Source organism: Onychostoma macrolepis, chromosome 05, assembly GCF_012432095.1.
Source record: "Onychostoma macrolepis isolate SWU-2019 chromosome 05, ASM1243209v1, whole genome shotgun sequence".
Taxonomy (NCBI): Eukaryota; Metazoa; Chordata; class Actinopteri; order Cypriniformes; family Cyprinidae; genus Onychostoma; species Onychostoma macrolepis.
In genome coordinates this window covers 5566557-5578614 of record NC_081159.1, presented here as the reverse complement: position 1 = coordinate 5578614, position 12058 = coordinate 5566557, and the positions used below count along the sequence as shown (strand labels likewise).

The 12058-nt window shown below is 39.0% G+C and overlaps 1 protein-coding gene across 3 annotated transcripts in view; it reads right to left on the bottom strand.

Annotated features, from left to right (window-relative positions):
- Positions 1–6478, bottom strand: part of arhgap20b (Rho GTPase activating protein 20b) — a 59416-nt gene extending 52938 nt beyond the window's left edge. The window contains exons 1-2 of one of the 3 annotated variants that reach the window (XM_058775181.1): positions 6282–6478; positions 171–330 (exon numbers count right to left, since the gene is read on the bottom strand). In XM_058775181.1, coding sequence (XP_058631164.1) covers positions 171–260 — 90 coding nt within the window. In that variant the 5' untranslated portion in view covers positions 261–330; positions 6282–6478. Of the gene's footprint in view, positions 1–170; positions 1345–5167; positions 6180–6281 lie in introns of those variants that run through there. The other 2 variants (XM_058775182.1, XM_058775180.1) reach the window with 2 other exon arrangements.
- Between the last annotated feature and the right edge of the window lie 5580 nt (positions 6479–12058).

Genomic DNA, 12058 nt, shown 5'->3' with positions numbered 1-12058 from the left:
AATGGCCCAAAAATACTACTAATAACAGACCAGATTTTAATTCAGCCCTTTTCATTGTGATAATCTTTGCTGAATACAGGCCAATCTGCTCTTAAATTGCTGTGTAGCCTTTAAGCAAAACTTTACAAGTCCAATCATGTGAACTTACACACACACACACACACACACACCTTTTCCTCCACAGGCCTTGTCACTGGTCCACTTCTGGTAGATTGAAGGTCAGTGCCGTTTGAGACCCTCTGATGTGGACTCATTTTCATCCATCTCCCTCAATCATCCTCGGCAAGACTTCTCTAAATCTTCTCATTCACAGAAAACATGCATCAATTCCTACAAAGGAAAGGATATCGTATTGTCTTTGAGAATATGATATTTTTTCAATCATAAGGGGGTTTGATTTTATCGCCCTGATGAGAAGTTGTCTGGATCTTGGTGTGAGGAACTTTACCCACTCAACCCATCTCCCGTTCCCCACAACTTTTTCTTTTCTCTTTAATTTTCATTACTGTCCTCTTCCTTTCGCCCTCCCTCCTTGGCAAGGCTTTCCCATTTCTTTCCCTGTTTTCTTTCTCTCTCTCTGTCCTGTTTCCCTCACACACATTCTTTCTGTCTAGCTCTCTCTCTAAATATGGACATGGAGGTTCAGTGTTCTACAGTCACTGAAGTTCCAAGGCCCCCCACTGGATGTTATTGTCACTGCAGAAACTATGTAAATCAAGTTCAGCTTTGCAATCAGCAGCAATTCAGTATTTTAAATGCTGCTTTGAAAGTGCTCATAATGACCGCTTTATAGTCCAGCTTTGTGCTGAACGTTCAATGCAGAACTAATGGCCACATCTCAAGTGCAGTTTCACAGGTTCATGAATGAACTGGTGAAAAATAACAGTAAACAGAAGACAAATTAGTTGGCTTTTGAACTGTAATATATCAACTAACTAAGAAAAAAATCATTTTCAAAAAGCTTTAGAAAGTTTTAATTCATGGGTCATAAGACCTGCAGAGGAAGCTCTTCCCACCGCTGCAACAGAGCTGTGACAAAGGTCTGAGTCACACAAGAGGTTTTATCATACTGCCTCCATTTTGTCACTTTTTCCCTCGCAAGATTATCAGCACTTGGACACAGACAGAGCCAAAATATACAATTTTTAAATGTATATTTTTATTTAATTGGTTATGCATTTACTTAGATCTTAATTATTTGCCTTCTATGAATTCGGAAACATCATTTATGACGATGTTTACATTTACATTTAGTCATTTAGCAGATGCTTTTCTCCAAAGGGACTTACAAATGAGGACAACAGAAGCAATCAAACCAACATTGCCATATCATTTGTCATTGCATTAGAGTGGCCCAAAGTGTTTAATTTAAATGGCACTCTAAATGTACACATTTCATTGCATTAAACAAATACATCAAGCGGCATCTGCCAGCAAATGAGGATTGGCCTTTTCTTTTTTTGGTCTTAAAAGAAGTCATTAAGTGTTTTTACATGTACACTACACTGATAATGATCAAATGATCAAAAAAAACAAATAAATGAAATAAAAATAAAATAGTCTTTTCTCTGTTTCGACCTCAAAACATAAACAGACACTGAAAAAAACATCAGAACACAGGAGTTTATATGTAGAGCGAAAGTTGGAGTAATAGGCAAAAACCATTGTGTGCCAATCACTTTTTCATTCCAAATAAGAGTTTAAAGAACACCGTGTTTTTCTCCGTCTTTACTCTTTTTCTCTGTTGTGTTCTCAGTGTGTGTTTGTGTAGGCGTCTTTGTAAAGAGTGAAGCCTTTGTAAGAGTGCAAGGGCCTGGTACACAGCTGGAAGAATTCCCAGAGCTAAAGTTAGAGAATCAAGAGCTTAAACATCTTCACCAGAACTCTTGCATGGTTAAATTTATTCATTCATTCATTCTGCCATATAAAAAAGTGCAGCTTTACACTAAGAAAGTCATGCAGAAGAGACTGACGAAAACACTTGCTTAAGACTCGTCGTGAAGTAACAAACCCAACTTCTCTTTTAAGACAAACTGAATATTAGAACTTCCCCTTTAAGATATGGGCCACAACTTTAGCTGGTTGAGTGTTGAAATGATGATTGCACACACATCTGATTATTAACAGAGATATCGATAGCTCACTCACACCCCACACACGGCCACACATACACACTCATACACAAATATATGCACAACACACAACCTCATAATGAACCCTATGATTTTGTCCACTGTATAGTTATAATCAGAGATTAACAAGCAAGAAGAACTTCTACTCTAGTGAACAGTATTTTAATATCATTTAAATACATACCCAACCACAGACACACACACACACTTATAGAAATAAGTAGTGCAAATTCATGCACAAATATAACCAGACTGGACACACACACTGTAATGCACAAACAGATGCACACAGCAACATTAGGAGACATTATGAATATGTTCAACAGAAAATAAACTAACCAAATAGATTTTTATTTTACATTTGATGTTTTGGTAGGAGCAGATAAGAGCATCTATGTATGCGTGTGAGAGTGTGATACGAGTGTATGTGAGTCATCATGACTAGTGTGGTTGTATGCTTTGCCGATCTATATCTCCATCTAGTCACACTAAAAAGCTGCAGTCAAGATCTAATCCAAACCAGAACCAAAACCAGCACAAGCAAGACCCAGATCTCTCCGAACCAAGCTTCTGATTAAATACAGCTACACCTTAAAACAACTCCCTTCCTCTAATTTTTTTTAATTAAATTTTTTGTGTGTGTGTGCTATTTTCGCTACTGCGGATAACTGCATGACAAACAGAAAATAACAGAGAAGAGGTGTCTCTTCGAAGGAAGTGTCTTTTTCTTTAGAAGGTGTAACTGAAGTTTTTTTCTCTCTCTCTCTCTCTCTTTCTTTCTTTCTTTCTTTCAAACACACTGTGAGAATCAGGCCTGAAACACTGCTGTTGTGTGACACTCTCAGCCGCAGTGTGGAGGGTGGAGGCTGCTACTGAGCTGTCATAGTTGTGAGTCAGTGGTCTCTGAACACAAGCTTTACTGAGTGAATTCAGAAAATAAAAAATGATGTACGATTCCATACATATTCTGATCCAGTTTCATAAATATAAAATTGGAGGGTACGAGTCATGCCGCATACATGTCGTTTCTCCATCTGCTGTTTTTCTTAGCATCTTTTTTTTTTTTTGGGCTGTAAATCTTACAATACGAATGTAACTGCAAATTAATATAATTGTCAATCTCCTTCTAACACACAATAATATTCATGCCTTCAATAACATGCACTCCACTTCCTTTCCAGAACTGCATTATCATAAATACCACCCTTTGCACTCTCATTATGTTCCTCTTCTTTTTTCTTGTCTTCCAGTGAAAATTTTATGAACAACAATGAAAAAAAAATCAATGAACAGCAGATGAAGCAATAAGATCTTAATGTTCACAGAAGCCAGTGCTATCACTTAATAAATTCATGTAACCTCGAACAGATGTCAAATGAGTTGGCTCTTCCACACAGGACCTTAGAGGAACCTCCTCATCAACACAAGACAGTAGAAACTACACCAACTATTAAATTAATAGTTCAGCCACTGTCAATTTTTAAATAAATTTTAAACACTATAATCTCTGTTTACACAACACAATCAAACTGTGTTCGCTGTACATTTTAGACTTTAACTTTTAACATTAACAGCGAGAGGAAAATTAGAAAAGTTTCAGCATGTCTCCATGTCATTATCTTTAAATGGTAAGTCACATGTAACAAATATAATTGGAATTATGCAAATGTAAACTTAAAGTGCTTCGTCCACCCCTGAGACCCCTGAAATCTGCTAAACGAAATTACAGGCTTCACTGTTCTTGGCACAGTTTTTGTCATTTCAGGCAGCATGAGTCTGGCAATGGAAATATGTGAGCTTTTGTTTGCATTGTCTCGGCTGCGTGAGATAGACTCACCAGCTGGTCGATGGACCACCGATGCCGCATGCTGTGCCGTGACTCATGTAACATGAGGAAAGCATTGAGGAATAACAAACATTTGCTTTAATCATCGATAAAAAGCATTTTGTGCAACTGTGCTTGAGTAACTAGCGTATGCTATTAAGAATACACTCAAAGTACATTTACGTTTAGTCGTTTAGTAACTTGCAGTACACATATTACTGGAGCATCCTTGAGTTAAGTGTCTCTCTCAAGGACACATGAAGGGTTCATGACTTGTTTTTACTCAACAGTCAATTTGGCTTCGCAGCCAAAACAGCATTTATTCCACTGTAAATTCCAAATATAGCTGACTTAAATAAATAAATAAAAACCTCAAGGATTATCAGAAAGGGTGTCGGTTCATAAAACAGCTGATCAGTTGTTTCCTCACAAAGGTCACTGGGCTAAACTCTGCTTCAGGAGACATCCATTCAAAAAAAGCCATCCCATTCTCACCCCACACATAGTCGGTGATGAGCTGATCAAGGTGATGATACACAGGATAACTTTTTTTTAGCAATGTTGCTTGGGCACTTTCCCATTGAGAATGGGCAACAAATTTCTATCTGGATAATTTAGATCCGTAGTGGACTCTGTGTCTCACCTGGTTGCCCGCTGACAGCAATATTTCCCTGCAGCATTGCTCAAAAAGTTTCCCTGTGTATCATTAGATAGAACATAACCATAATGCACCAAAATGGCTAGTAAGTTGATAGTTACACGTAACGGTTGATTTTCAGCTGCATTTGGCAGAGTGGTGGGCGTTAATTTCAGTTCTTAGACACAACACTGATAGCTCATGGCTCACAGTGGCAGACATTGTCACTTGTTTTTTACTTTTGATGAGACAAAAAGCTATTTAGCATTAACTTTAACAGTTTGTTTAGGTTTTTAACCAACCAAAGCAATGGGAACGTGCAAGTTTGAACAGTAAGTCTGTTCTCTTCAATGCATGTACACTGAGCAATTAAATTTCCATTTTAGCACATTGCAGTGTGCTAAAATGACAGTAAGTGGCAGGAAGGCACAGTGGGTGTAAATGCTCAGGACAGCCAAACACTCAAACTTGATTAGACTGAACTAGCACAAAGCCAGCAACCTGTTGCATTAATTTGACTATTCCTACACCTCTCTAATTATTCAACCATTCTTAATGGGGCAAATTACTCACCATCAGCCATTAAATTAGCTGTTTCCTATCCTTGCATGTATAAAAAACAAAAAATTGCTATTAACGACAATAGGTGCGTTTACATGGAGCACTGTAATCGGTTTAAAAGTCCAATCCGAATGAAAATGCTCCATATAAACACCTCAATCGGAATAAAAATGCCCAAACCGAATGAAATTGTAATCGGGTTGAGAGGGGTGGGATAAACCTTTCTATAAACCGAACAAAATTAAAATCCTGCCATGTAAACACTTTAAACCGATTACTTTGCGTCTACGTCATCACGTCCAGAGGTCGGGTCGTCAGAACGTGAACGTGATGATGTCGGCAACGGTACATTCTGTGATTTGGGGACACCGACACTACAGTAGAGACTGGGTAATAGTGGAGGTATAAAGTTAAAATTTCCATTATACAGTTAAAAACACATTAGAAAGGAGAACGCTTGCTGTGTGACAGACTATCTGCTCTCATGTCCGGAGTGAAAAACAGATCTGAAATGAAGCGCAATTTTCTGCTTTTCAGCTTAGAAACAACACAGTGATGATAGTGAAAGTAGCTCAATGAAAATAAACAACTTGACCAAAAGTTGCCTTTGTCATTTGTATTTGTATAGATGACAGATTCATAATTTCCGATCTGCTTGAATTTATACGTGCTCACGCCATGAATGTTGTACGAAACACGATTGTGATAATGCTTCTTTGATTCATTGTTCAGCAACTCTTCGTAAGAAATCGTGTATTTGTTCCATTTAAGTACAGTACAACTTTGTAGTATCAGAGTACAATTAATCTCAGCTGCATTACAGAGGGACATATGATTTCTATGATCGCGTTCTGGCCATATGACTGAGCGCTCGAATGAACGCAAGGGATTCAAATATTAACCGTTTATTCTAAGCAAGTGCAAACAGATATTAAAAATATTAACGTAAATATGGGCGTTTTTTCCTCTGGTGACTTGTTTTTGTTATCACTGTAGGCTATTAGCATATCCTAAAATCGAAAGCACAGGCACATGTAAACACCATATCGGATTAGATAACGTCTCATGTAAACAGTTCATCGAATCTTTCAATCGGAATGACAAAAAAGTGTACATGTAAACGCACCTAGTGTCACGTCCTGTGTCGTGTGGATCATGTGTTCCCGCCTCTTGTGTCCATATTTGGTCGTGTTCCTGTCCTTGTTAAGTGTGATTATTGGTTTATTCAGTTCAGCTGTGTTTTCGTCTAATTATCAGTGATTGTCATGTGTATTTAGTTCCTGCCTGTTTAGTTAGTTTTCGTCTGGTCTACTCGTTATTCCCTGTCTGTGTCAACCTTGCCTTGCCTTGCCTTGCCTTGCCCTGCCCTGATGTCCTCATTAAAGACTATTATTTTGAAGTTTACTCCTCGTCTGCGTGTTCCTCTTTCCTCCCTGCTGTGTGCACCGTGACAGAAGTCTTTTATTTTTGGTTCCTGTTTGTTCCTGTCTGTCCCGCGGCATGGAAGTCGCCGCTCGTCCGAGTAGAGCTCTGGGTAGGGTGGGCGGGCGAAGAATGTGGCCATGGCCACGAAGACCATCTGCCATGGCCGCCTGAGCTCCGAGCCCTGCTCCGCCATGGCTGCCTGAGCTCCGAGCCCTGCTATGGCCTCTGTCTGTTCCGCTCTGGAGGTCCCCGTCCTGTGTTCCTGTTTCTGTCCTGAGGGGCCTCCAGAGTGCCCACCCCCCTCCCTGGTGGAACTGTTACGGGGTCGCGCCTTTCGGGAGGGGGGAGTACTGTCACGTACTCTGTCATGTGTTCCTGCCTCGTGTCCATATTTGGTCTTGTTCCTGTCCTTGTTAAGTGTGATTATTGGTTTATTCAGTTCAGCTGTGTTTTCGTCTATCAGTGATTGTCATGTGTATTTAGTTCCTGCCTGTTTAGTTAGTTTTTGTCTGGTCTACTCGTTATTCCCCGGTGTTCCTGTCTGTGTCAACCTTGCCCTGTCCTGATGTCCTCATTAAAGACTTATTTTGAAGTTTACTCCTCGTCTGCGTGTTCCTCGTTCCTCCCTGCTGTGTGCACCGTGACAGACAATGTGAATGTCTTTGCACAATAAAAAACAGTATTTATTTAGTATCAATTTATATCACTTCTGGTGAAATGTAAAAATGATGTTATAGGCTACTGAATCATTTAATTGTGTGACTTGATCAGGGCTGCATTTCTTTAAAAGCATCATAAGCCTAAGTGTCGCAATCTTATATTTTTCTTCCTATATTTCGAGCATTGTGAACAGTGATCTTGCGCTGCCCGCTACAGTATCTTCTCTCTTTGTGTCCATGTTCTGCACGTCTGTCCTGTGTTAACGGCATTTACAGACTTAGTAATATTACCACACAAGTTACATTTTGGGAAATTATTGCAATCCAGTTTGTGTAAGCGTCGCGTCGTCCAGCGCCGTATTCACGGCGAGCCCGCAGAACTCCCGCACATACTCCACAAGCGGGAGATCTTGGCGGGCAAGGGCGGAAAAGCGAGCGGCTATTTCCATTGCCGCGGAGAGGAACAAAACAGGAAAATAAAAGACTTGTCAAAAAAATGGAAAATAAACAGGGGGGAGAGGGAATGCCGCTTACACTTTCTGTATGGGTTCGCTGTTCTGTCACAATCTTTCTCTAAGAGCACGGGAATGAAGGAGCGAGACGTTCTTCAGAATACAATATCTTTTAATGACATAATCCACAGGGAATCCAACCAAGGAAGACATTCAGAAAACATATAGACATATAACATCGAACACACATGTGACACTAAGTGGATTGCGGAGACCATTAATGCCGATGGTTTCAGCACAGCACAGGTTGTTTTAATATAATAATTTTGAATTATTTCGTATACAATTCGGTTTATAAAGTTGAAAGGCAGTCAAACTACAACCCAACTTGAAGATCCAGTGATACCAAAGAGCTTGATGCCTGACCAGGCCTTCTGCCTAATGGAAGGTCTACGGTTGAAACTGTGCTCAGTCGTCAGCAGTGTTGAGGCATGAAGAGAAAAAGTGAGAAAACTCTCACAACACCAGACCTCAGAGCATCCAACATCCACACCAAAAATTCACACAATACCACCAATCAACCTCAATATCAGTCCGTGAAGAATTCGCCCATTGCAACTGGACTCTAAAAACAGCTCAGCTGCTGGCAGCACTACAAACTTGAACTTTTCCCTGTATTCTCAAATTGTTTAAAAGGCACCTGAAGGATGAAAGCCAAAGCTTCTTAGTCAGACTGGCAAAGAATCAGTTCCTCACTTCTCAAAATGATGTTCACATTATTTACAATTTACACTTCAGTAAACTGTAGCCCATCACTTCCAGCCAGCGATGCTGAGCAGCAGGAGGGCCTGAAGACTCTGCTCAACCATAACTCAAATTTAGCTTTTTCGTTTTTTACCCACTGCACTTTTTACCCACTGAACCCACGTCCTGATTAAAAAGTTTTGTTGGAATGAATTTGAGTTGAAAATTATTTTTCCATTAGCGAGGACAACATTTCTATTACTGAGGAGGGAAAAAGGCATGTTCATGTCAAGGAGAGAACTGCTGGGTTATGTTTGTGTTATTAAGTGCATTAAAGTATAAATTAATCCCAAATCCATCCAACAATTTTCAAAGACTGCAGGGTTAATGCCACTAGAAGCTGGCAGACCTGGCTCTCCACACTCCGCAGGAGAACCAAAATTAATATCATATCACTGTGCTCAGCAGGGGCTTTACGACTTTAATGGTGCCCACATTTATTAATCTGACCAGAATTCCAGATTGATCTATAATAACATGCTAGTAAAAGTTACTGCTTTCCTCAACCAACAAGTTTGTGGTTGTGTTTGTATCATAGGATAGAATGCTCGCATTAACTAAAATGAAAATCACCCACTGTATGCACACACACACACTCTTGAATGTATTTCAAGCATGGAAATTGCTGGCAGCTTGAAGTCCAAATGGAGTCAGAAATTCTGCCAACATAAGGCACATCTAAGGATTGTGCACAATGAATGAAAAGTCTGTAAAAATAGGGCCCAATTAATAGTGTTAATACAAAGGAATTTTCTGTATTGATCTGTCAGAGGTTTTACCTATATTATGCATTGCATTGTCTTGAATTTTAGGGTAAAATGTCCGTGAACTTAACAGGAAAAGGTACTGGTTCTGCTAGAACATTATCTATTTTTCTATCTATCTGTCTATCTATCTATTTTTTTATAGGGAAGGCCAACCCAATGCAACACACACAGGGCTACAGTTTGTGGAGTAATTTGGCGGGAGAGTTTGTGGCTGTTATTGCAAACTCAGAACCTTTTTTTTAACATTTCACAACTACTTTAACACATATAGTGTTGTCTCTTAACCTCCAGATATTTCCTGCTCTAAAGCCTGCGTGTTATCTTCCCCCTTTTACTTCCTCCTCATGCTGGTGGCTTATTAGTGATCACACACATGCTGTCCTCTTCACACAAACACTCATCAGCGCCTGATACATTTGTGCCCCGAAGAGCACACATCCCCGCAGACGGGCCACCCAGAGGAGCCCTGTGGATCCACCCAACGGTGAAGCGAAGAACGCAAAGGTTTGAACATCTTCTCAGCTAGGCTAGAAAGATAACACAAGAAACTAGAGGTAAAATAGGAGGAGAAGTGAAGAGAAACAAAGGGCGAACAGAAAGCTCCATTAGATAATCTAAAGTTAGTACTTGTATGAGGTCTTTCATAGGATTTTGATCTTTTCTCAATCCTTTTTTTCATATTTTACCTCATATTTACCTGATATTTTGAGCTGGGTGCTGCTCTCCACTCAAGGACTCTCTTTAGTCTGAAAAATCTTTCTAAGAAATTAAGAATCGTTGATTATTCAGCTTGTTTGAGTATATCTGACGAACGGGAGGAAGAGGGAAGAGTGAGAGGGACAGATCTTCCTGAACTAAACGTGTTTTAATATCGTTTTCCCCCCCCTAATCTCTCTAGGTCTATCCACACATCTACCGGTCTCTCTCTGATCTAGACTCTTCTCTTAGAGTATTTGACAGACTGTGGTTGACACTCGATTTAAGGGGGTGTCAGTTTGTCAAATACCCCAAGAGAGGGGGCACGAGTCTCCAAAGTTCTTCGTCGCCACGTTTGATACGAGCAACCCTGTTACACCCTCATGTTCAACCGTGTGCAGCAGCGCATGTGTAAGTTTAGCTACCTATGCTCAGTGCTGTGTAGATTGCTTACAAATTGTGGTCTGTTGCTGATTGTTATTCTGTTACATGTAGTCAATAATGTAATCCAGATTACTCATTTTAGGTAATGCATTCTGACTACTTTTGGGTTACTTTTAGATCACTTTTGACCTAACTTGTTTATAGATTTGAATGGGATTATTGTTAGAAAAAGTAAAGAGAAATAAAATATATTCCATTCTGTTATCAACATCATGAAACACATTAAGCATTACATTACTCCAGGGTTTCCCAAACTAGGGTAAATAAAAGAAGTGCAGACGGCTTCTGAGTTTCGTCCTCAAACTCAGAAGCATAGATTGCAAATTAATTTACATGACATTTATGTGGCTTTTCTATATTGTGAATTTTCTAAGCTAAATAATATGACACAGTAGAATTTTTAGAAAGGAATTTGTAATCATGTAATCCATAAAAAGTAACTGTAATCTGATTATGAACATTTTAAAATGTAACACAGCCTAATTACAATTACTACATTTTTGGGTTACACTTTATTTTAAGGTGTCCTTGTTACAGTGTAATTATACATTTAAGTACTGAGTAAAATTAATTAACTATGTACTTACTAGGGTTAGGTTTAGGGTTTGGCTTTGGGTTACTTGCATGTAATTATGCATAATTTATTGTTATTATAATAGTAAGTACATGTAACACGTAACAAGGACACCTCAAAATAAAGTGTTACCCATTTTTTGGAATCTGATTACATCATCCAGATTACATGTAATCCATTACTACCCAGCTCTGCTTGTTCTTGTGCAAAATGTCTAAGGAAAATATCAAATAAATAGAAGCACAGAATGTTTTACATACAATCTATTAATTTATAGTGTGTGTTTGTGTTTATTGGCTCTATATTACTGCAGTCTTTCTGGATGGATGAACCGGTAGATTGGATACATAGATGAAAAAAAAACAAATGCCAGAAAAGTACTATTAATGCAGTGCTATCTGTATCACATATCATTACTTTATAATACAGTACTCTTACACTCTCAACATGATTTAGACAACCAGTGTTTAGCATGCTGATCATACTGACAGCTGCTGATGACAGTTTGCATGAACAAGTTCCTCGCTACAGACAACTGGAGTTGTGAAATTTGTGTTTCATTGTTAGTATGTGTTGTAATATGTGTGGGAGTGTGCTATGTGTTATCTGTTAATTAAATCGAACCATGTTTTGTTTACATTTAGCATTTCAATTCTGTGTACAGTGGTTGTTTATTAGAATATCAAACAATAATTACTAATGGAAATTTCTCTTTTAGAAATGAAATTTTATCAGGTTAATAAGAAAAGTACATTTGCATTTCCAGAAAGAAATACCAGTGCTTGCAAGGCTGCAAAATATTGATTTTTGTTAAGCTTAGGTGTTAGCATCTGGTCTTACAATAATAAAATGTTTGAGTCACCATTGTCATGACACCCAGCACTTGTCTTGTTTTCTGTAAAGTGTGCATTACTCCAATCCAGTGGCGGTTTTAGGCATGGGCGAACGGGGCAGCCGCCCGGGGCGGAATTTTTTCATGACACGTGGGGGGCGGCACAAGCACTTGAAAAAAAATAATAATAATCTGCGCCGCTAAGCGGTTTTCTATTATCTATCATATAACTGTGTGGGGAATTGGCAAA